Here is a 25,433-nt window from a genome sequence, read left to right as displayed (position 1 = left end):
TATATATACACTGTGTGTGTTTTTATTATTGATCAACAACTATGTTCACAATCAACCCAAAAGACTCAAATATCAAAGCTTAATATTTTTGGAAGTTGGAGTGGGTTTTTTTTAGATTTGGCTATCTTGGGCCGATATCTGTTTGTGCAGGTAACTATTACTGTGCAGAATTATTAGGCAACTTAATAAAAACCAAATATATTCCCATCTCACTTGTTTATTTTCACCAGGTAAACCAATATCACTGCACAAAATTTAGAAATAAACATTTCTGACATGCAAAAACAAAACCCCCAAAATTATAGACCAATATAGCCACTTTTCTTTATGATGACATTCAACAGCCTTCCATCCATAGATTCTCAATTGCTTGATCTGTTTATGATCAACATTGCATGCAGCAGCCACCACAGCCTCCCAGACACTGTTCCGAGAGGTGTACTGTTTTCCCTCCCTGTAGATCTCACATTTTATGAGGGACCACAGGTTCTCTGTAGCGGTTCAGATCAGGTGAACAAGGGGGCCATGTCATTATTTTTTCTTCTTTGAGACCGTTACTGGTCAGCCACGCTGTGGAGTAGTTGGATGCATGTGATGGAGCATTGTCCTGCAGGAAAATCATGTTTTTCTTGAATGATACCGACTTCTTCCTGTACTACTGCTTGAAGAAGTTGTCTTCCAGAAACTGGCAGTAGGTCTGGGAGTTGAGCTTCACTCCATCCTCAACCCGAAAAGGTCCCACAAGTTCTTCTTTGATGATACCAGCCCATACCAGTACCCCACCTCCACCTTGCTGTCATCTGAGTCAGAGTAGAGCTCTCTGCCCTTTACTGATCCAGCCTATGGCCCATCAAGAGTCACTCTCATTTCATCAATCCATATAACCTTTGAAAAGTCAGTCTTAAGATATTTCTTGGCCCAGTCTTGATGTTTTATCTTATGTTTCTTGTTCAAAGGTGGTCATTTTTCAGCCTTCCTTACCTTGGCATTGTCCCTGAGTATCGCACACCTTGTGCTTTTTGATACTTAAGTAACGTTGCAGCTCTGAAATATGGCAAAACTGGTGGCAAATGGCATCTTGGCAGCTTCACGCTTGATTTTCCTCAATTAATGGGCAGTTATTTTGCGCCTTTTTTGCCCAACACGCTTCTTGCGACCCTGTTGGCTATTTGCCATGAAATGCTTGATTGTTCGGTGATCATGCTTCAAAAGTTTGGCAATTTCAAGACTGCTGCATCCCTCTGCAAGACATCTCACAATTTTTGACTTTTCAGAGCCCGTCAAATCGCTCTTCTGACCCATTTTGCCAAAGGAAAGGAAGTTGCCTAATAATTAAGCACACCTTATATAGGGTTTTGATGTCATTAGACAACACTCCTCATTACAGAGATGCACATCACCTGATTTACTTAATTGGTAGTTGGCTCTCATGCCTGAACAGCTTGGAGTAGGACAACCTGTATAAAAAGTATCATGTGATCAAAATTCAACTTGCCTAATAATTCTGCGCAGTGTATTGTACACTCCTAAATATCATTGTAATTGCCTGACCTGGGAATGTGGAGACCATGCTTAGCTTGTTATATAAAATATAATATATAAAAATATATAAGAAGGTATTCTGGCGTAAAGCGTTTTGAAAAGTCATATAATGATGGAGCTGTGTTAAAATTATGCAATTTTTGACATTTTCATGCCATTTTTTCCCAGCTTTGACAAAGATGGTGGATTTTGGGTGGGACGGGCCCAAGGCGACTGACACTAGTCAAATTCATGATGAGCGGCGGTGTTTGCTATGCAACAAATCTTACTCCAGAAGGAACTGGAATAGAATTTTTGGCAAGGCGCACATAGAGATGCAAGCCACTTGTTCAACACTCCTAATTCATGAAAAGTACACCACTTCAAGAATCAGAAATGTCTGACTCAGGAACATCTCCTTTCCAAGAATGAAATTGTGGCACCCCTAGGGGTATTTGCCACAAAAATAGTTACTGACAGTAAGTACAAATACTAAAATAGCAAGACTGCACTACCACCTCCGGCCAGAAGGGGGAGCTCCAGAGACTCCCCTTGATCCATTCTGGTCTGAGAGAAGAAATGGCAGTTGGGCCAAGGAGCTGATAGTGAGAGGTCATACAGTTGAATCTCTAACAGCCCTGTGACTGTTACCAGGCCTAAATCACCGGCCTGAGGAGAAGAGGGATAGAGAAAAAGGATATTGTGAGAACCGGGTAGCATTAATCACTACCCAGAACAGGCGCAAAGACGGATACCGGATCCGTGGCTGTATTCATTATATATAATACAGCAACCGGAAAAACATGAGGTGATATCAGCTTCACTAGGGTCGGATGCAGCAACAGACACAGAGTTCAGCGGTACTCCCAGAGGGGGTAAACCGATAAAAGGACTCGGGTTGCCCGTCGAACCAGGACCCAGAGGGGACAGATTGGGCCGGCAGCCAGTTCACATACAGCAGCAGGGCCACACAGAAATTGCGCACAATAAGAGGCGAAGACCCCGGCAGGGTCAAAGTAACTCAGAGTTCCCATACAGACTCCGGTGACAGGACTGGTTGTAAATCCTTTTATGTTAAAGTAAACTGGTTAAACGTTTCAGTGCCTCAGTCTTTCATTTGGACAATAGCCATCTATCCAGGATCGAGATCGTCACCGCTGGGAGAACCTGCTGCTGATCAAGTAAGTGCCTGTCCCCTCACGATACCCCTTACACTGTGCATTGCCTGAGGCCACAGCACCGGGTCAAGCCACCCGTGACATCCCCCTCAAGAGACAGACTCCATTGGTCCGGTGCTGGGTATCCCGGTCTCCTGGGCGTCACAAAATCAACAATACCGCTCTTGATCAATTTGGCCCATAGAGTGTAATGTGATCCGGAGAGTCGGATTAGTCATCACCAGGCCCAGAGGAGTGGAGTGGTGCTGGAAACTGGAGAAGACGACAATCGGTGAGTGTATTAACACTCTTACAATAGACTAACATTTACACAGGTTTAGCCAATTAAAACGTAACTGGACTTCTACGTTAAGAATACAATCCCTCTAATAAATATATTTTTTTAATTTTTACCTTCTTAATGATGGTGTCAAGTAAAATGGAAATGTAGTGCTGTCGCAACTGTTATAGCTTCAATTGATACAATTGGAATATAACAGATGCCTCCATTGCCAGGACTCAGCACCTGACATATGGCTACGCTGCATTTCGATGTTATTAAATTAATTTCTATCACATTTTTAGATAATAATTAAAAAAAAAAATTCTTTTGTCTGTATTGAGGAGATACCAAACAAACCCATCTGGTGAATACCCCTTAAAGTATTATTGGCAATCTTGGCTGCATTTTAGAAAAAAATAATGACTGCTGTCTTCTAAGAAATCGGAGATGATATATATTATTTAAAGCCTGTAATATCAATTTATTACTAACTGGAAAAATTGACAGGATAGCAATATATGTGTAGCTCTGAAAAGTAGAGATTTTTTTTTCCTTTTAAGTGAACAAAAGTAGGTTTCAATAGAAAAGAAAAAAATGTATGAAAAGTTACAGTTTTCTAATTTAACATTTGGATTTTCGAAGGCAATTTGGAAGCTTTTATTCCTCGTCTAATATAGAATGAAATTGAACAGTGCTAAGCAGTAGTGGCGTATCTCTGTTTAATAGAATAAATATGAGCTATGATAACTAGTATTTTTCCATAGTTCTATAGTTTTTTCATGGTCTTTACATTTCAGGATTTTCAGTAATGTTTTAGACACAGAGAACTGGGAAAATTTGAAGATAGTGTATTTCTCCAGATATCGATGCGTAGTCTTTATTGGTAATATTAGTCCCTTTATAGAATAGGATTTTCCTGTTATAAATGAATAAATACATTAATAAATTACACATACTACACAAACACATACAAGAGTCATACATTTAGTTTTTCATCTCTTAATGCAGCACCACCATAACTATTTTCTCTTCCATTAAATATTTAGACCTTTCAAGTAAGTCTAATAAAGTGATCAGACTGTTACAATATTGACATATTAACATATACTAATGGTAATGTCATTTTCCATTTCTGCTTCTGTCAAGGAACTTAATGTATATGTTTTAGAAGTATATGAAAATCTTACCTCCCAAAGGAGGCCCAATAAGAACAGGGCAGCATTCCACAATAGTCACAAGTCCAACAGCACTGGAGAATCTTGTTGCTCCAACAATGTCCATCAGAGTTTCGAATAAAACACTGCTTACCATTCCAAAAGCAAAGCCAAAAAATACTGCATATATGACCAGTCCAGTGTAATCATTTGCAAAAGGACACAAAATATGGCAAATTCCGTTATACAGAATGGCAAAACTGAAAAAATATTGTATCCTTGGTCGTATGTACTTGGAGTTTGCGACCATTCCCATGGTAGGCCTTGCAACCATGTCTACAAAAGCTAGGATAGACAATAAAAATGCAGACGAATATTGGTCAATGCCCATATGCTTAGCATAGGGAGCGAGGAAAACAATCGGAGCAAAGAATCCTATGAACATGATGACATTTCCAGATAAATATATGAGAAAACCTCGGTGCTTAAAAAGCGACAAGTCTAAATACTTGTTAATGCTTTGGCATATTGTTAGCTTCTCTGTCTTTTTATCAAGGGGTTTCTGTTCTGCTTTTTCCTCATCTCTCTTTATGGGTTTTGGTCCGAGGGGCCTCATGAGGGATCCAGCCACGCAGCAGTTTAATAAAAGACCTCCTAAAATTAAAAAGCTTCCTCTCCATCCAAATTTATTGAACAGAAACTGATTAAGAGGAGCCAATGTGCTTAGAAACACTGGGCTTCCTGCCATAGCAAGTCCATTCGCAATAGGACGCTTTTTAAAAAAATACTTCCCAATAATTGTTAAAGAAGGTTGAAGATTAAATGCCAATCCAAAACCTACACAGAGAAGAAAACACTCAATGTAACATCAATAAGTATTAATCAGAGCAAAGTTAAAGAAAATGTTGACATGCAAGCTTAAGGCATCAAGCAATTTCTGCAGATCAGAAGCAGACCTGTGTTATGTCTTATTTCTATCTTGTAAAATATCTGCTTTAAAATAGTAAAATATCTTTCTATTGCAATTATTAATATCAGTGGTTGTCTCAAAGTGAAAGTCAATTTAGAAATACATCTTCAATAGAGGACTTTCCAATTATTGAAATTTAAGTTGATTACTGTGGTTAAGTGGGTAGTTTGATGGCTCAGTGGTTGGCACTATAGACTTACAGCCCTGGGGGCCTTTTTTCAAAAGCCACCGAGGACAACAGTTTGTGTTGGTTTCTTCCGGGTGCTCTGGTTTCCTCCCACACTTGAAAGATATACTGATAGGGCATTTAGATTGGGAGCTTCAGTGGGGACAGTGATGATAATATCTGTAAAGCACTGTGGAAATTATTGGCTCTATATAAAAGAGTAAGAGACATAAAGTGAAACTCTATCCCAACAGCTACAATTAGTGGTTGAATGTCTTATGGTATATGATACCTACTCTGCTATATACGAAGCAGTTTATCAGTACAGGAAATATATAGTGGTTTACGAAAGTATTCAACCCCTTGACAGTTTTCATGATTTGCTACTTCACAACCTGGAATTTCACTGTTTTGTGAGGGTTTGCATTAGATCATGTAAAGAACATGCCTTCAACTGTGAACATCTGGTTTTGTTTGTATTGTGATTTGTGAAGCTAACAAAAAATAGGACAAAATTACTAAAAACGTCAGTGTGAATAATTATTCACCCCCCTAAAATCAATACTTTGTATATCCTTCTTTTGCAGCAATTACAGCTGCAAGTCTCTTTGGATAAGTTTCTATGAGCTTTCCACATGCTGCTCCAGTTCCTTTAAGTTAGATGGTTTCCTATGGTGAACAATAATGTTTAACAAGTCTAACCACAGATTCTCAATTAGAGTAAGGCTGTGACTAGGCCACTCCAAAACATTTACATGTTTCCCCTTAACCACTCGAGTGTAGCTTTAGCAGTATGCTTGTGGTCATTGTTTTGTTGGAAGGTGAACCTCCATCCCAGTCTCAAATCACTGACAGACTTAAACAGATTTTGCTCCAGAATATCCTTATATTTCACTCCATCCATCTTGCCCTCAAATGGGACAATTTACCATGTCCCTTTACCCTGTCCCTGTTGCTCAACATGATGCTGCCACATGTTTCACTGTGGGAATGGTGTTCTTGGTGTGATGAGCTGTGTTGATTTGGCACGAAACATAGCATTCACCTTGACTCCAGTCACTGCTTTGGAACCCTGCAGCTAATTCAGGGTTACCTTTGGCCTCTGTGCTGCCTCTCTGTTTAATGACCTCCTTGCCCGGGCTGAGAGGTTTGGTGGGTGGCCCTCTCTTGGCAGGTTTGTTGTGGTACCATGTTCTTTCCATTTGATGATAGTGGATTTTATGGTATTTGGGGGGAATTATCAGAGATTGGAATATTTTTTTATAACCCAACCCTGACTTGGACCTTTTTTACTAAGCATGTGACTTATGAAGGTACCGTATATACTCGAGTATAAGCCGACCTGAGTATAAGCCGACCCCCCTAATTTTGCCACAAAAAACTGGGAAAACTTATTGACTCGAGTATAAGCCTAGGGTGGAAATGCAGCATTTACCGGTGAATTTCAAAAATAAAAATAGATCATTATTTCCCCATAGCTGTGCCATATAGTGCTCTACACCGTTCATTATTTCCCCATAGCTGTGCCCCATATAGTGCTCTGCACCGTTCATTGTGCCCCATAGCTGTGCCATATACGGTGCTCTGCACCATTCATTGTGCCCCATTGCTGTGCCATATACAGTGCTCTGCACCGTTCATTGTGCCCCATTGCTGTGCCATATACGGTGCTCTGCACCGTTCATTGTGCCCCATTGCTGTGCCATATACGGTGCTCTGCACCGTTCATTGTGCCCCATTGCTGTGCCATATACAGTGCTCTGCACCGTTCATTGTGCCCCATATCTGTGCCCATATACGGTGCTCTGCTCCGTTCATTGTGCCCCATTGCTGTGCCATATACGGTGCTCTGCACCGTTCATTGTGCCCCATATCTGTGCCCATATACGGTGCTCTGCACCGTTCATTGTGCCCCATTGCTGTGCCATATACGGTGCTCTGCACCGTTCATTGTGCCCCATTGCTGTGCCATATACGGTGCTTTGCACCGTTCATTGTGCCCCATTGCTGTGCCATATACGGTGCTCTGCACCGTTCATTGTGCCCCATAGAAATCTCTGCCGCCGCTGCTGCAATAAAAAAAAAAACCACATACTCACCTCCCTTGATTGCAGCTCCCGGCGTCTCGTTCCGGCGCCTCCATCTTCCCGGCGTCTCTGCTCTGACTGATCAGGCAGAGGGTGCCGCGCACACTGTATGCGTCATCGCGCCCTCTGCCTGAACAGTCAGAGCGCAGACGCCGGGAAGATGGAGGCGCCGGCCGGGAAGATGGAGCGGCGCCCGGCGGCTGGAACGAGGACAGGTGAATATGCTATACTTACCTAGTCCTGGCGATCCTCGCGCTGTCCCTCTGCCTGGTCTTCGGTGCCGCAGCTCTTCCTGTCAGCGGTCACCGGCACCGCTGATTAGAGGAATGAATAGGCGGCTCTGCCCCTATGGGAGGTGGAGCCGCTTATTCATATCTCTAATGAGCGGTCCCACGTGACCGCTGAAGAGGGGAAGAAGCTGCAGCACAGAAGCCCGTGGGACGGCAGGGACAGCGCGAGGATCGCTGGGACTAGGTAAGTATACCTCAGCGCCCTCACCCCCTCACCCGCCGACCCTGCCACCCACATTGACTCGAGTATAAGCCGAGAGGGGCACTTTCAGCCCAAAAATTTGGGCTGAAAATCTCGGCTTATACTCGAGTATATACGGTAATTGCTTGCACCATACATTTTTAGGGGCTTTAGAGCACAGGGGTGAATACATATGTACATGACAATTTTTAGTTTTTTTTTATCTCATAAATGTCATTCTTGCCTATATATTTCTCACTTCATTTTATCAACTTAGACTGTTTAGTGCTGATGCATCACACACAAATCGGATTATAAAAATATTTAGATACAGGTTATAATGTAACAAAAGAGGTAAAAAGCCAAGGGTGTGAGTAGTTTTGCAAGCCACTGTAATATATGAAACATTGGTTCTACTTACTTACCACCAATGACACCAATACAAATGTACAGTTCAAGCACGCTGTTGCAGAACGATGCTGAAACCATTCCTAATGAGCAGAGCAAACCTCCTGCTATTACGACTGGCCGGCTGCCATATTTGTTTACCATGATACTACTTATTGGACCTGTAATGTAAATAATAAAGAGTTTTTCATTTACTGCATTTGATCTATAAAAAGATAAATAAGTATGCAATTAACCCTGCTGTTCTGTTCGGTCTGGGGAGACCTATTTTGAACTTTGGTATTTTTTGGGGTGTTCAAGATGCGGTTCTGAAACTTGTGGTTGATTGACTTAAATGAGGATGGGTCGGTCGGCCACGGGTTTCAGAGCCGCATCTTGAATATTTTAAAGAATATTGAAGTTCAAAGTCGGTCATTTTTGACCAACAGAACAGCAGGGTTAAAGGGCTTGTTACATCAAGATAACCCCTTTTGAAGAGTAAATGCCAATCCAATATCAGGAGGGTCCTTTTGAGACAACAAATTTGGTATAAAAATGTGTAAATAGATATTCTACCTTTCAGAAAACCATTCAAAAACACAAAGCAATAAAACAAATAATTTTTTATATGCAAAATATCAAATAGATTAAAAAAAAAAAAAAAAAAAGTTAAACCCAAATTAAAGAAGCTCTCACACTAATTTTTTATTCAATGTGTGTGTATGTGCATGTAATGTAGTGTGAGTGAATTAATATTCCCCTGCTCTCTCCAGCGCTGTTCTGCTCCACTTCTCAGTGACGTTATCACAATTGGGACTATTCGGCTCACTCTATGCTCTGTGCATGAGCCAGAAGTCCCTTTTATAATGGAAGCCTATGAAGTTTCGCTCTATGCGCTTACATTGTAAAAGTTACTTCTAGGTCTCGCATAGCACAGTGTGACCAGGACAGTTTACAAGGCAGTAACGTCATACATTACACACTACATTACTAAGTGCACCTACACATTTAATGAATAATTAATTTTGAATGTCTACACACTTTTTCAATTTCAATTGAGTAAAAACATATTCATTTGGATTGCCTGATTATTTCCAGTGGAATTTATCCAGACAACATAGCAAATATATAAACTTTGGAAATATTTCTATCAGCACAGTAATAGAGTGATTCACAAGGCAAAGTTAACATGGTTACATGACAGACAGTGTACTGTTAAATGTATCTCTTCACTGAAGACAGAGGGGAACAAAGACACTAAAATTACATTTGGGAACCAGACAGCTACGACACCAGGAATGCTTCTGATATACTATGAATACAATTAGCAAGATAATACCTTTAGAACAAAAGAAAAAAGATACATATGTATGATTGAAGATTCTGTGGTTAAAAAAAGGGAATGTACTTGGAAGTAGCTTCGGAATCATTCGTCTGTTACATAAATTGTGAAAATATTGCAAGCATAGTATATCGGAATCCAAACCTACTGGAGTGATCCTCTTATCTAGTATGCTGGGTAAGCCAAAAGCATAATGAGTTTATAGGTTTTCATTAGTCATAATATCATACTGGACTTTTTCTAGCTGGTAAATATCTACATACCGTAAAAAATAGGCTCTCCTTCAGCACCAATAGACTGTAATGATATACTTTTAAAGCTGGATTCACACATTCAAAATTATCGGTCCAATTATAGGCAATGGTGTTCTAACCAGAACTTACCTAACCTAAAAGACTTTATTCCCATGAGGCTATTGATTTGAGATCAGGAGACCAATGAGTCATCTGAATATCACTCAGACCATTGATATAAAATGTGTGAAACTAGCTTAATGCATATATCAAGAAAAGCTCATGAAGGACTTAAGAAAATGGGCTGTGAACAAAGTCTCACCGTGGTTGTCCAGAAGCTAGTAAATTCAGAAATTAACTCTACATGTATGCTTGGAGCCCTAGCAAGCATTCCTGGTAGAGATGGGCAAACCCAAACAGTAAGGTTTGGGGTCAGTACTGAACACCTAGTGTTTCGTCACAGACCCCCAACACAGGTTTCTCCAGAGAGAATATTCGCTGTTTTCCACGCTGTCATCTGTGTGACAGAGAGACAAACACCAGCAGCAAGTCAGTTACCGCTGGTCAGGAAGCTGCAATTCCCATGCAGTCAGATGAAAGCATGAGCTATCAGCTGGGACTGTTGGTAAAAAGGCTACTGCCGATCACAGGCATTGGCTGATGAGAGAGTACTACTCTCATCAGTGTATGCCTGCTGTTGCTGATAACAGTGAGAGCAGGTGCTACTGATGGGAGTATTCTTCAGCCGGCGCCTGAGCTATAAATAAATGCAAAAATTGAAAAAAAATTTTATGGGGTCTCTTCTATTTCTGATAACTAGTGCAGGCAAAACCGACAGCTCCGAGCTGCAACCTTCAGCTTTCAGCATTATCATGACTGGTTATGAAAAATAGAGAGGACCCACATCATTTTTTAAAATTATTGAAATAAATAAATTTAAAAAACGCCATGGGGTCCCCTCATTTTCGATAACCTGTCAAGCTAAAGCAAGCAGCTAGGGGCTGTAAAGCTGAGTATTATGGTTGTTAATTATTTTATATTTTTTATAGGGGACATGGGCTTCAGTGGATTAGGCATAAAATGTGCTTTTTTCTTTTTCCTTCAAATAAGGAGTCTGTGCCATTATTTCAATTAAAGGAATGTATTCTGGCTGTGTTTTTTTATAATCTATCCATGTGGTTAGTAATGGGGGTGACTAACAGACGCCTCCCATTACTAACCTCTGGGCTTGATGTTAGCAGACATAAAACAGCTGACATTAACCTCAAACTTATTACCCCATCGCACCAGGGCAAGTAGGAAGAGCAGGAGAAAGTGCCAAAATTGTCACATCTAATAGATGTAGTGTGCTGCTATTTTTAAACTGTGGGGGCCAATATCCATGGCCCCTTACCAGTCTGAGAATACCAGTCCCGAGCTGTCTGCTTTTGCTTGGCTGGTTGTCAAAAATGGAGAGACTCTACTCCGTTTTTTAAAAATTATTTAAATAATATAAAAAAATGTGTGGTGGGTGTCACCCTTCTATTCTTGAAAACCAGTCATGGTAACGTTGACAGCTGAGGATTGCAGCCAGCTGCTGTCAGTGTTGCCTGCTCTGGTTATCATAAATAACAGAGACCCAACGTAAGTTTTTTAAAAATGTATTTATTTATAGCACAGGTGCCGGCTGATGAATACTCCCATCAGTGACAGCAGACAAACACTGAAGAGAGTAGTATTATCTGATCAGCCAACACCTGTGAACAGTGGTAACAATTTTATTGCCAGTCACAGCTGCTGGTTCACGTTGTCATCTGACAGAGTGGGGACTGCAGTTCTCTGACTGGCAGTAATGATCTTACCACCGTTCAGAGCCTGTGTTTGCTGTGCTGTTACGCAGATGACATCGTGGCAAACAACAGATGTTTGGGCTCACTATTCATCTGAATGGAGTCTTGGATTAGGATCAGATAGCAGAACTTTTTTTAGATTTTCAGCCGAATATCCACGGGTTCGCCCATCACTAATCCTGGAGAAAACAACCTATATTAATTGCACGTGCTGTCTTTACTTTAACTCCATGGATAGGCTGCATAAATATACTACCATAAGACATTTTATTTGCTCTTTTGAACAAAATAGTGTCAGCTATGTAACCTATGTGATTTACAAGTACTACTGCTATTCATTTATTTACTTATTGCAGATTTTGCTCATTTTTTTATTTTAGGTTTTGTCTATTAATGGCCACCATGTGAATGTGAACCCACACATAGAACTTATGTTAGCATATGTACTTGATCATGTCTTTGGTTTTGTTCTATTTTGTGTATTTAATACAATTATGGGACTGGCCACTCCTTGTTGGGCTGTTAAGCTTCTCTATTTTGCTTTCCTTTGGCAGGTGCAAAATTATTAAATCTAGTTCCTTCTCTGCCCCATCTACTTTAAGGTCCTGAGTTGGGATCCAAGAAGTATCGTTTCTCCTTGCGTAGAGTGACATGTTAAGCATGCCGATATGAGTTGACTTAAAGCCGCAATGCTCCTCTGGGAAATATGCAAATTGCCTCTTCAGAGAGGAAGAGGACTAGAACTCTAGTGCAACCTATTGGTAATAGCAATCCTAACAGTCAATGTCGACCCTTTAACGAGCCTTGTCACATGACTTAGGATAAAAGCCAAACCAGAATCTCAATTTGCAGACACTGTGTTTCGGGGTACTGCCCCTCAACAGTGCAAAGTGTGAGATTTGATTTGGCTGTGAGAGTGGCATCTGACCAGGAACCAAGAAGTATTGTTTCTCCTTGCGGAGAGTGACATGTTAAGCATGCCAAGATGAGGAGACTAAGAGCTGCAATGCTCCACTGGGAAATATGCAAATTGTCTCTTCAGAGAGGAAGAGGACTAGAACTCTAGTGCCACTAATTGGAAGTAGCAATCCAAGGTCTTGAGTTCAAATCCCACCAAGAACAACATCTGCAAGGAGTTTACATTGTTCTCCCTGTGTTTGTGGTTGTATAATTTTCCCCTCAGACTTCAAAGACATGTTAATATGGAATTTAGATTGTGAGCACCAATGGGAACAGTGATGATAATGTCTGTAAAGATCTGTGAAATTAATGGTGCTACATAAATGAGCAAAATAAGTAAAATAATACATAATGTTATTTACGGTATATGTACTACTACTATTTATTTATTTGTTTATTTAATGCAAGATAATTACTCATTGTTTTTATGCTAGGTTTTGTCCTATATGAATTGCTTATATTCGAGGTTTTGTCTTATATGATACTGTGGGTAAACATAAACATTCGTACATTTTGTAAGCCTAAAAACTCAGTTCGAATTAAAATATATTGAACAAATTGCACTGAAAAATGTGCACTTTCCATGCTAGAGAAAATATATATTTTATCATGTGAGTTAATACTAATAACACTCTTCCAGACAGCGGCCCATTTTTCTGAACTTTACTATGAACATTAATAATGTGGCATAGGTTTATAATCAGGACAAATGTTAAAGGGTTATTATTATGTTATGAACTACGCAGTTATAGGAAGGAAGGTATACGGTAATTTAACGATCCAAGTTTGCTATTGTCTTGTTTTTTCTAACAGTCTCCATTCCCCGGCTTTCTGATGCTTTGTGATCTGTTCTTTACAGCTTACTGCCGAGAAGATTGGTCATCGTTGTTGTCTTGGAGTGGTTGTCAAACATGCGAAGGTTACATTGCCAAGATCCAGAGAATGTACGCTGTCTCCTGATCTTGGTCAACCCCCTCCCCGTTAAAACTAAGTAAAGGTTCCTGGCATGAGTAGCAGCCCCCAGACTAGTAGAAATAGTTCTATAGTGTAGCTCATCTACATTTCTGGAATCCATAAACTGCTCATGATTCCTTCTCCGCTGCACTGTACATTGTCCTCAGCCGTCATACCCTATGTTACACTACAAAACCCTAAAGGATTGTTAAACTGTATATTTGTAGGCTGTATATGCTTTCGCAGCCATGTGTATACTAGATACAATTCCCAAGTCTGAGACATCAGAAATGTGCTAAACTGCTGTGTACTTCGAAAATGTGTTTATTTCTAAATCAAGTTCTATTCCATCTTTCCTTTCCAAGGATGGAGTCTTGAGAAAACTGTCAAATCATTATAAAAATGTATCAAACACTGTGACCCATGACACTTGTTCTGAGTAACCTGACATATAAAATGATATATGGCTGCAATAAAACCTGTAATATAGTCTTTAGTAACTTGAAGCAATGAAAAAGTTTAGAACTTGTATTTTGAAATGAAGAATCTTTGGATATCCTGACATTTCTTAATAAAGATCAAGTGAAAAATTGAACTATGATAAATGCATGTTTCATGATTAATTTCCCTAAAGCAGTAGCAAGGAAGAAAGATCCTCTTATTTTTTGATATATATATATATATATATATATATATATATATATATTTTTTTTTTTTTATTTTTTTTTTTATTTTAATTCTTGCATTTAGATTCTTTTGAGAACAATGAAAGGATGTCTTAGAATGGTTGTGAGGATGGGTTATATTAATAGGAGTTACGCAGGCATATGATTTTGATGATTTACAAGAGCGGTAGAGGTCTGAAAATCAGCACTCTTATTGGTCTACTGTCATTAGTTCCAGCAGTGAACATATTTCAACATAAAAAATAACTGAATTTTTTTAAATTTAAATTCACCAGGTTTGATATATTTTTCCCAAAAATTAGATTTGCAGGAAATCAATTCACCACAAATCTTAATACTACAAAGCCTCCATTTACCTTTAAAACATGTGTGTAACCCACTGAAGTCTCCTATGACTGTATCCATCCCCTTTCAAACTCTTTAAACAGAACTTGTCTTCAGGATTAGGCATGTTAAGCTAAAAGTATGGGCATATAAAGGCGCTGTTCTACTGATGTAATAGCTACCATTAGTGTAGAAATCCTCAGCCTGGTTGCTCTTTAATAATCATTAGAAGTTTGAGTGCAATAAGTGGTTTGTGTATTGGGGTGGGCCTGTGGGGTGGGGCTGTGGGCAGGTTCTTCGTTTCCGCCAAGGACCCTCAGCTGCCTCTGGTGTTCATTTCTTCATACTGTTTAAAATGTGGCAGCGTACTGGCCATGGGCAGCTTTTGAGCTGAATGAGCTGGTTGTGGGATTCAGTAAAATTGGGCCAGTGTGTGCACAGGCGCCCATTGACCTTCCGGCAGTCTTCAGTAAAATGACACCGGCACCATTTTACTGAAGAATACCACACGTAGAATGTGAGCAAGCGCCATCCATGGTAAGGAACTTGCTGGCCCCAAATTTAAAACAGTGTGAAGATAAGAACACCAGAGGCACCTGAGGGGCACCAAATACTATACTTCAAAAGTATAGATGTCATAATTAGCGGTACCAGTTCCCATACTGTGTGTACTCTCAAAAAAATTAGATAGTGCCCCATAATGTGCATCAGTATGTTATATGCCTCTATCTAAATACTGAAGATGTTACTTTTCATTGTGATTATAACTATTTAACAGTTATCACTACACAGTAGAATTATGTGATTGCCTCAGTCGTCAATGTTTAATATATGCAATACTTTTATTTTTATATACATAGTGATATTTAATTTTTGACAATATATAGCATTGAAGCTTATCAAATAAGCATACAATGACACAAAGCAGTGGCTCCCAGCAGCGCTCCCGGAATAATCTTATCAGCCATATTAAATTGGAGCCATCGAAATCAGTTAAGCCCCAAAATAAAGATATATAGCAGGGGTGTACACCCTATTTTGGTATAAGGACTACATTGTCATGTTGAAACAATCCCAAGGGTCGCAACAAAATGTAAAGAGGTATTTACATCAATATATCATCAGGACAACCATCAGTACATTATTACATCACCAAAACCAAGTTTTAAGTATTTGGTAGAGGATTGGGTAGAGTTTCTGCTCCAAAAAAGTCAGTATGAACACAAGCTAACATTACGTTTTTGAAGCAGAAATTCACCAAATTATCTTCACTAAAAACTAAGAGATTTGAGATTAAGTTATAATATAGACATTAAGTATGTTATGGATTGCTACATGAGCAAAAAATCGGAACCACCAACAGTACATGAATGCAGCACCTGAACCACTGTTAGGTTATGAATGCAACATCAGAATCATAGTCAGTATGTAAATGCAGCATCAGAACTTCAGTCAATACATGAATGCAGTGCCAGAGCCACTATCAGTACATAAATGCAGTGTCAGAACCATCATCAGTACATGAATGCAGTGACAGAACAACCATCAGTGCATGAATGCATTGTCAGAACTACAGTCAGTACATGAATGCAACACTAGTACCACCGTAAGTACATGAAAGCAGGTCCAGAAACACCAGCAGTACATGTATACAGCAGTGCAGCGATCAAATGTAATGTCAGGTTAGCCCCATATATAATTTTATTACTTGAACCTACAATTTCCAGTATGCCCTTAACAATGATAAGGAGATGCTGGGAGTTGTTGTTACCAATCATCCAACTACAGACCATACAGGAACCACAGCACTAGTGAAACATTTACATCCAGTTACTTCAGGTGACATCTTCTCTGGTTGTTGTCGTTCCCATCCCTTTTGTCTTTCATGCCCAAATCTCGTCTCTGTAGACTTCCCTCTTTTCGATCTTCAACAGTACATCCCGACACTGTGTCCTTAAAAATAAAAGTATTGTTATACTGCCCCATACATTTAAATACTTCCCATGCTGCACCCTGAAATAAGTAAATGTCCCTGTGCATGTTCAAAATATCCCCCAACACTGCTCTTGTCCATAATGTCTCCATACACAGCCTCTCTCTGTAATGTCTCCCCACACTTTCCTTCTCTATAATATACCCCCTGCACAGTCCCTATTAATACTACATTCCCACATGTCCCCCTCTGTAATGTCCCCTCATGCAGCTCTTCTCCATAATATTCCCTACACATTGCCTGTTTCCATGCTGCCCCACAATGATCTTTACCATAATATCCCTAACATATTGAGCCCTTCCATAATATCCACCCACATTGAACCTCTCCATAGTATCCTCCCCACATTGAGCCTCTCCATAATATAGCCCCCACAATGATTCTCTCCATAATATCTCCTCTGATACAAAGCCTCTCCAAAATGTCTACCCCCCACAAACACACACACAGTGCCCCACTCCATAATATGTGCCCCCGACACTGAACCCCTTTCACAATCCCCCGCCCATAATGTGCTTTGGCAGTAACTCCAATACTCCTCTCCCCTCAGCCCTCTCATCTAAAATGAATACACATTTCATCTTTAGCCACTCCATGACAGCTATGCGGGCAACAACAAATCCTTTGACATGTATCCCGCGGTCCATATGTTGAGCAGGCCTGTTATAAAGTGTATGTAGAACATACAACAAAACTATAAAAGAAAAAAATGTGCAATCAAAGCATACATATGGATCGCCCCCAGACACAGGGCCTCTCTGCTTCGGTTCTGAGGCTGTCACGGTGGCTAGACCCGGTCCGCGACCCTGCTAAGGGGCGTCCAATAGTAACGTAGTAACATAGTTAGTAAGGCCGAAAAAAGACATTTGTCCATCCAGTTCAGCCTATATTCCATCATAATAAATCCCCAGATCTACGTTCTTCTACAGAACCTAATAATTGTATGATACAATATTGTTCTGCTCCAGGAAGACATCCAGGCCTCTCTTGAACCCCTCAACTGAGTTCGCCATCACCACCTCCTCAGGCAAGCAATTCCAGATTCTCACTGCCCTAACAGTAAAGATTCTACTTCTATGTTGGTGCAAAAACCTTCTCTCCTCCAGACGCAAAGAATGCCCCCTTGTGCCCGTCACCTTCCTTGGTATAAACAGATCCTCAGCGAGATATTTGTATTGTCCCCTTATATACTTATACATGGTTAATAGATCGCCCCTCAGTCGTCTTTTTTCTAGACTAAATAATCCTAATTTCGCTAATCTATCTCGGTATTGTAGATCTCCCATCCCCTTTATTAATTTTGTTGCCCTCCAATAAAGGTGGTATAGTCTGTCAGAGGTTCGTGACGCCACCTGTGGTGTTCGGTCAGGGTGACCGACGCTGCTGTGGGGTCCGCTGGGGTGATGGAATAGCAGCTGGATGGTATACCTTCCCACAGGTGAAGTATGTCCCCAGGGCTTCCCAGGAAGGTGGATAGTGATGGTGTGAGATGCAGGCAATAACGAGGACACAAGGTTGCAGTCTCTTTACCTCTTTACTGAAGACTTCAAGATCCTCAATACAGAGCATGTTTAACAGGGCTATCAGAGACAGGCCGGTCTGATGGGCACTTCCAGAGTTTTCCTCGCAGATGGAAATAGTTGCCCACCACTAGCACCTGTGTGTTGTAGTTCTACCCTGCTAAGCATTCGGAATAGTCCTCACAACTGCTGTTCTCGTTTCGTTCATTCTCTACAGCTCTCTCTCTCTCATTAGTTCCAGATGTTGGTAGTTTCTCGTCCCCAAGTATGTTTTGGCTAGGACGAACCCGTATGACGGGAAGGCTTGGAGGTCTTCCGGGACCCTAGAGACGCCCCTCTCCCAATGTTGCCCCTATGTCTTCTTAGGAAATTTAAGGTAGACAGCCAACCTATAATTAACTGTCCTGCGGAGTTTGAAGTAAGGCCTGAAGTCAGTTACTCCCGGTGTTCCGGCCACCGGCTACGCGCCTCAGTAGGATGTTGCCTCGGTCTCACGGCACGACTCCTACTGGTACTCCTTTTTGCTAGATCTCATTTACACTGTTCCACAATATCCTTCCCTTCTTGTCTCTTTCTTAGGATACTGCCGCAAGGTGTGCAGGTGTGGTTCCATAACGTTCTGTTCTGTTCGCTAGGCACCTGCCAGGTTCCCACGCCTGACAGGGACCCCACTGTGTCTTCTCCCTGCAACACCCCCTGCCATGGTATGTTGCCTGAATCCAACCCAGTCAGCTTCTGACTAACTTCCTCTCCAACCCCTAGTTTTACCAGTGTGAGGAGTGGCCCAATAAATAAAGCCTTTTTCTCCCCCTAGTGGCCGGAGTGTGAAGTGTAATGTGTGCTGGCTGGAGATACCTGGTCATTAGAATTCCTTCAGTGCCATCAGACGTACCATCACTCCCCTTAGTGGCAGAGTGTCATACTGCAACGACCAGATCTCTGGGGAGCTGCACTCCCCCCCGGTTAAATCCAGTACTCCTGGACTGGGAAGAACAACAATACATAGCAGCAAAAGACATACAACATTTTTGAAATGCTAAAACAAGTAAATAGAACAATGCTTCCCTTTATGGGAGGTGAGGACACTTGAACGTTACAAACAAAATTAAATATTTTTAAATAACATGTTGACTATAAATAACTCTCAGTACCCAGCCGGGTATTCTACCAAGTGCAAACTCTGAACAATAAGTTAACTTTTCCTTTAAGGGCGTATACGCTGAACCCACTAAAGTCCTACCATAAAATACTAAATAACTCAACTTTTCTTTCCGTTCTAACTTCCCCAATGCAGGACCACCTAGCTCCTTGGCTGGGCCTACTGTCATTGTGCCGACCATCTTTCTACAGTTCTCAGGAGGACTCTCTCTCTAACCCCTACGGGTTCACTTTAAAGCTTTCCTGTCCTCAGTCTCTATCAACATAATTAACGTTTCAACTTTTATAAAGGCAACCATGTAAACATTCCCTTTAAGAGGGACCCCAGTCTCTAGAAAGTAGTGCAGATTCTCTCTGTCTGCAAGTCCACTGAAAGCGAGACCTTCTGCGTCATGTCCAGAAGCATTATCTTGGCAAAGTCTTCTTTCACTTGTAAAACCAGTAGGGAGCACCTTTAAGACAAAAACAGTTTTGAATCATTCACCATCCATGATCCGGCAGTCTTTGGAACAATGATGAACAAACAAAAGGAAGAGGGATCCCGGGTAAACAAAGGGATCCCTAGGAGTTAACCCTGGACGGGTTTAAGGTAGCAACAGGAAACAGTTAAGTATTTACAATTGCGGGCTTCCGAGGTTTATTTCCTCAGCGTTAGTGGTCGTGACAACCCCACCGGCAGCAGTGGGCGGGGCCACCCCGCCGGGTACTTGCAGGCACTCGGCGTGGTCACAGGAGATCCCGGGCTCCAGTCAGGGGTCTGTGTGGCAATTGTCCTGGTCCTCGCAGCAACGAGGTGCCAACCACTCCTGAGGTCGAGCCTTCTGCCACCGCCGTAGTAGCAGTGTCCACGGTGCAAGTGGTGGTTTTCACCATGGTGCAAGTAGGGGTCACCACCGTGGTCTTGGCGACGGTCGTGGTCCGGTCACAAGGGGGCACCCTCGCTATGGGGGACGGCTTCTCCGCCGCTTTGACTGGTGATGTCATGGAGACTGGTCGCTTGCGTACGTTCAGGGCGAACCACCCCCTCTCCCCAAAATGTCGGGTGTAGGTGACTTCGTCCCCCTTGTATAGATCCCGGTCCGGGTGGCCTTCCTTGAGATGGGACTCCACATCCCTCCGGTTTACGAACACCTTGGAATATAGATCCGACTCCTGAATGAAGCCCCATCCCCCACGGAGCGTGAAGTCCACAACGGTGCCCTGCCTGCGCGGGGCCTGGTGGGTGGTGCGGTCCTTGCGGGCCCGATCCTTCACCTCGAGGTCCCGCAGCTAGTGGGCTTCTCGCTGAGCCTGGTGCTGTTTCTCCTGCTCCTCCCACTGCCGCTCCAGCTGGGACTGGTACTCTTCCCAGCTAAGGGCCTCCACCATCTCCCCTTCTCATGTCCCCACCCCGGGGAACCCCATAATGTTCGACCCCGGGTTCACCCAGCGACAGGTGGTGCACTCAGTGTGGACCTCGCCTGGCATGACGGTCGGTGAGATCGGGGCCTTATAGAAATGCTCCATGCCGGTGGCTCGGTCCCAATGTGGAAGAGGCTTGCGAGCATGGGGCCCGGATACCGCCGCAAGGAGGTGCAGGTGCGGTTCCGTAACGTTCTGTTCTGTTCGCTAGGCACCTGCCAGGTTCCCACGCCTGACAGGGACCCCCTGTGTCTTCTCCCTGCAACACCCACTGCCACGGGATGTTGCCTGAATCCAACCCAGTCAGCTTCTGACTAACTTCCTCCCCAACCCCTAGTTTTACCAGTTTGAGGAGTGGCCCAATAAATAAAGCCTTTTTCTCCCCCTAGTGGCCAGAGTGTGAAGTGTAATGTGTGCTGGTGATACCTGGTCAGGAGAATTCCTTCAGTGCCATCAGACGTACCATCACTCCCCTTAGTGGCAGAGTGTCATACTGCAACGACCAGATCTCTGGGGCGCTGCACATACACTTTCACAAGAAAATGACTGCCCAAAGTCTACGCTGCTCGGTCGGATACTGTAAACTAAGTAGCGTAATTCTGTTCCTAGGCTACTGTCTACTGTATGCTGTAAAATAAAGATGATGCTCACTCCCACACTGAAGATGGTAGCCTAGCAGCAGCAAAAGGATGCCGATCATTTCAGTGTAGCACGCAACACAGATTTTCGGTGGTTCTTGTTTCAGATTATCAGCAAAAACCACTAAGGCGATGTTCACATGCAGCGTTTTTGCAGCATTTGCTTACTGCAGTTTTTTATGTAAATTAAAAGCTACTTTTTACAGTACCCCTGAAGAACCTTTTGTGAAACACACAATGGGGTGTTTAGTGGGATTTCAATTGTGTCCTCTGTGTTGGGAACATTACCTGTGACAGGGTGTACGGCAGAGCAAGAAGGGACAACAGGCCAAGGGATGATTCAACAGATTTATTATCAAGAATGCTGGAACAACACATGCAGGTAGATCTACAGAGTCCACAATTAGTCCAACAGAACAGGTTCGGGGGCACCTCCCGATAATCCTTGTGTCAGCTAAGAAAGCAATAGTCCACACGAGTCCTAGGGATCCCAAAACAATCCCACGAGCGACGAGATATGTCCTCAGCTCAAGTCTCGCCCCGTTCTCTTCCGCAGTCCCAGATGGACATGGGGTCTTGCCTCAGCTAAGAATCCCCACTCCTTCTCCTTCAAGGATCTACTCACATCTGATCTCAAAATAAGAATGGATTGTCTGAGCTCCTGGGATCCGCCCATGAAGGGGTGTAGGGGTCACACCTTCTATTCAATGGTTGGGTCCACCAGAAGATTCTAGACTGGTGGGCTCCACGTAGTCTATGTAGTATGTACATTTGACTAGCCACCCGCTGTGAGGAAGAATGGCTATTCCTCCACTAGTGATGTTGACAAAGCTTAATTACATTAGAGCTGAGGGCTGCAAGTATTGGGGGAAGGAGACATATTGTTACAGGTGAACTCCCAGCACAAGAAAATACATAAATTACAGCTAATAGAAACCAGAGAACAGTTACATACATCAAATGGCATATTATTCAAATACAGGACAGGGCAAAAGTACATATCATGACAATCCCTTCCCCTCCCAATTTGTGTACGTACCAGGGACCTCTACAGGTCGCTGGTTAAGTACACACAGGCAGAGCGTAACTTACATGTGGCTTCATGCAGCCACGAATTGGCATCGTAGCTCTCCCACATCATTACCCAGGAGAACATCTGCAGGCAGACCACCCATCACCCCAACCACACATCGCCTGACCCCAAAACCAAAGTTCAGATCCACAGTGGCTGTGGGAATAGTCCTCCATTGTCCACCAGCCAGTTCAATGACAATCCCAGGACCTCGATGGATTGCCTCAGGCCGAACCACTCGGGGATCAGCCAGTGTGAGGAAAGCCCCTGAGTCACAAAATCCAATAAGTCTCTGTCCATCCAGCACGACCTCCTGCAAGTGCTTACCTCGATGAGCAGAAGTCGTCATAGCTGCAGGTCGCACACCATAAACTCCTAGTGGTGCAACATGGGTAGGTGAGGCACAAGGCCAGTCCTCCCGTAGTGGTGACACGTCGTCCTCCATGGCACTTGGCTGTACATAATTAATAATACGACTGGGTACAGGATCAATCCTCATTTGAACAGCTGGGCAGGAGGCTTGCAGATGCCCCGGCTGTCCACATCGATAGCATCTGTGCTGGGTCTCACTCCATCCAAGGCGTCCTCTTGGGCGAGGGGTAAGGGAACCTAGAGGCCGGCCCCCACCTGAAGGTGCTGTAGGGTTTTGAGGACGACTCCTCCATGGGCTGGCTGGGCATGAGGCCTGCAGATACCCCAGATGCCCACAACCATAACACCTGCGCTCTGCTACTTCCTCTCCTCGTCGTATTCCAGAAAACGCAGTAGAAGCAACTGGAGGCACATTTACACGGGTATCAGCATGAGGTGGTGGCTTAGAGGAACGGGGAACAATGGGGACAGAAGAACAGGGGGCCACCGGTGTTGTGGAGCTGGTAGGCCTCTCTCCATCCTCCAACAGAATCCTCCACTGAGGCTTGATGGTGAGAGCCTCATCAGCTAGAGCTGCAGCTTCCTCCACAGTGGCTGGTCTCCTTTCACGCACCCATTCCCGGATCTCAGCAGGGCACTTGAAGTAAAACTGCTCTTTTAGGATAACCTGGAGGAAGGTCTCCCAGGTTAAGGCCCCCTCTGCCTCCAGCCAGCGACGACATATCTGTTTGAGTCTGTGGGCATACATCTTGAAAGACACTTCCTCATCACAGGCTAAAGTACGGAACTGAGTCCTGTAAGTGTCTGGGGTAACAGCATAATGTTCTAGAATAGTCCGTTTAATCTCCGCATACGCACAGTTCCCCTGAGGGTCCATAGCTCTATAGGCTGCGGCAGCTCCACCCTCTAAGAGCCCCACCAGATGTCGGATTCGGTCCCTTTCTGGGACTTCCATTAATCGACACTGATGCTCAAAGTCCTGGAAGAAGCCCTCAATGTCACCTGCAGCCTCATTAAAGGGCTTGAAGTCTTTGCGAGACACTCTGGGGAGTTCCCTCATGGTGGGTGCTGGGGTTAGAGTCTGTCTGGAGCTTCTAGCTGCTTCCAAAGCAATCTGCCTCTCCAGCAATGCCATCTCCTGAGCTCTGTCCTCAGCTCTGTGAATGGCCTCCCTCTCCTCGGCTCTGTGAATGGCCTCCCTCTCCTCGGCTCTGTGAATGGCCTCCCTCTCCTTCTCCTCAGCTCTGTGAATGGCCTCCCTCTCCCTCTCCTCAGCTCTGTGAATGGCCTCCCTCTCCCTCTCTTGAGCTCGGTGAATGGCCTCTTTCTTATAGTCTATGGTGGCCTCTTCTCCCAGCAATGCCAACTCCTCCTCGTACCACATAACCCACTGACTTTTTTGGGTATTTACCACCGGCTGCAGTCTTTCCTCCATTTGCTGTGAGGATCCTTCCTCAGCGTCATCTTGCAGGCGAACTCCTTCCAAAGCCTCAATAAGCTGCTCCTTGGAGAGTCCCTTAAAACGGACTCCTACTTCACGGGCCTTTGATTGTAGGCTCCCCAAAGTCCAGTTCTTGTACTTTGCGGTGTTGGTTCCCGATGTTGATGGGCCTTTGTCCTCCATTCCTTCTGCTCTGGTCCCTCTGCTGCCAACCAGTTTGTGACGGGGTGTACGGCAGAGCAAGAAGGGACAACAGGCCGAGGGATGATTCAACAGATTTATTATCAAGAACGCTGGAACAACACATGCAGGTAGATCTACAGAGTCCACAATTAGTCCAACAGAACAGGTTCGGGGGCACCTCCCGATAATCCTTGTGCCAGCTAACAAAGCAATAGTCCACACGAGTCCTAGGGATCCCAAAACAATCCCACGAGCGACGAGATATGTCCTCAGCTCAAGTCTCGCCCCGTTCTCTTCCGCAGTCCCAGATGGACATGGGGTCTTGCCTCAGCTAAGAATCCCCACTCCTTCTCCTTCAAGGATCTACTCACATCTGATCTCAAAATAAGAATGGATTGTCTGAGCTCCTGGGATCCGCCCATGAAGGGGGGTAGGGGTCACACCTTCTATTCAATGGTTGGGTCCACCAGAAGATTCTAGACTGGTGGGCTCCACGTAGTCTATGTAGTATGTACATTTGACTAGCCACCCGCTGTGAGGAAGAATGGCTATTCCTCCACTAGTGATGTTGACAAAGCTTAATTACATTAGAGCTGAGGGCTGCAAGTATTGGGGGAAGGAGACATATTGTTACAGGTGAACTCCCAGCACAAGAAAATACATAAATTACAGCTAATAGAAACCAGAGAACAGTTACATACATCAAATGGCATATTATTCAAATACAGGACAGGGCAAAAGTACATATCATGACATTACCATTCTGAACTTTTCAGTCTTTTAATCATAATAGTGTTTTCCGTGGCATTTTTGAAGCGTTTTTAGTGCATAAAACTAACTTTAATAAACAGGTACTGTATTCACATAATCCGCACCAAAATACACTGCAAGAAAAAAATTAAAAAGTCAGTGAAAAATGATGCGAAAGGTGAAAACGCTGAAAAATTGGCGTTTTGAGTGTTTGGCGTTTTACTGCCACGAGACCATAGCCTTTAGAGAAATGATTATACTGCAGAGACTTATACTATAATCATTTTCTTGTGAAAGTGAAGAAAGCATATTTGCATCATTCATTACTGTAATATGTTAACATGGAGTAATATGTAGTAACATGACGTGATAATTGCATAT

At 43.1% G+C, this 25,433-nt stretch overlaps 1 protein-coding gene across 5 annotated transcripts in view; it reads right to left on the bottom strand.

Moving 5' to 3' along the window:
• The window catches only part of SLC16A7 (solute carrier family 16 member 7), a 212,922-nt gene that overhangs the window by 5,275 nt on the left and 182,214 nt on the right, over positions 1 to 25,433 (bottom strand). For all 5 annotated transcript variants that reach the window (XM_069764499.1, XM_069764497.1, XM_069764501.1 and 2 more), the window contains exons 3-4: positions 8,235 to 8,378; positions 4,149 to 4,952 (exon numbers count right to left, since the gene is read on the bottom strand). In XM_069764499.1, the coding sequence (XP_069620600.1) occupies positions 4,149 to 4,952; positions 8,235 to 8,378 (948 nt within the window). The remainder of the gene's footprint in view (positions 1 to 4,148; positions 4,953 to 8,234; positions 8,379 to 25,433) is intronic.

Source organism: Ranitomeya imitator, chromosome 4 (genome assembly GCF_032444005.1).
Source record: "Ranitomeya imitator isolate aRanImi1 chromosome 4, aRanImi1.pri, whole genome shotgun sequence".
In the NCBI taxonomy this organism is placed as follows: domain Eukaryota; kingdom Metazoa; phylum Chordata; class Amphibia; order Anura; family Dendrobatidae; genus Ranitomeya; species Ranitomeya imitator.
The sequence above is the reverse complement of the archived record's forward strand: the minus strand, read 5'-3'. Positions and strand labels throughout refer to the sequence as shown.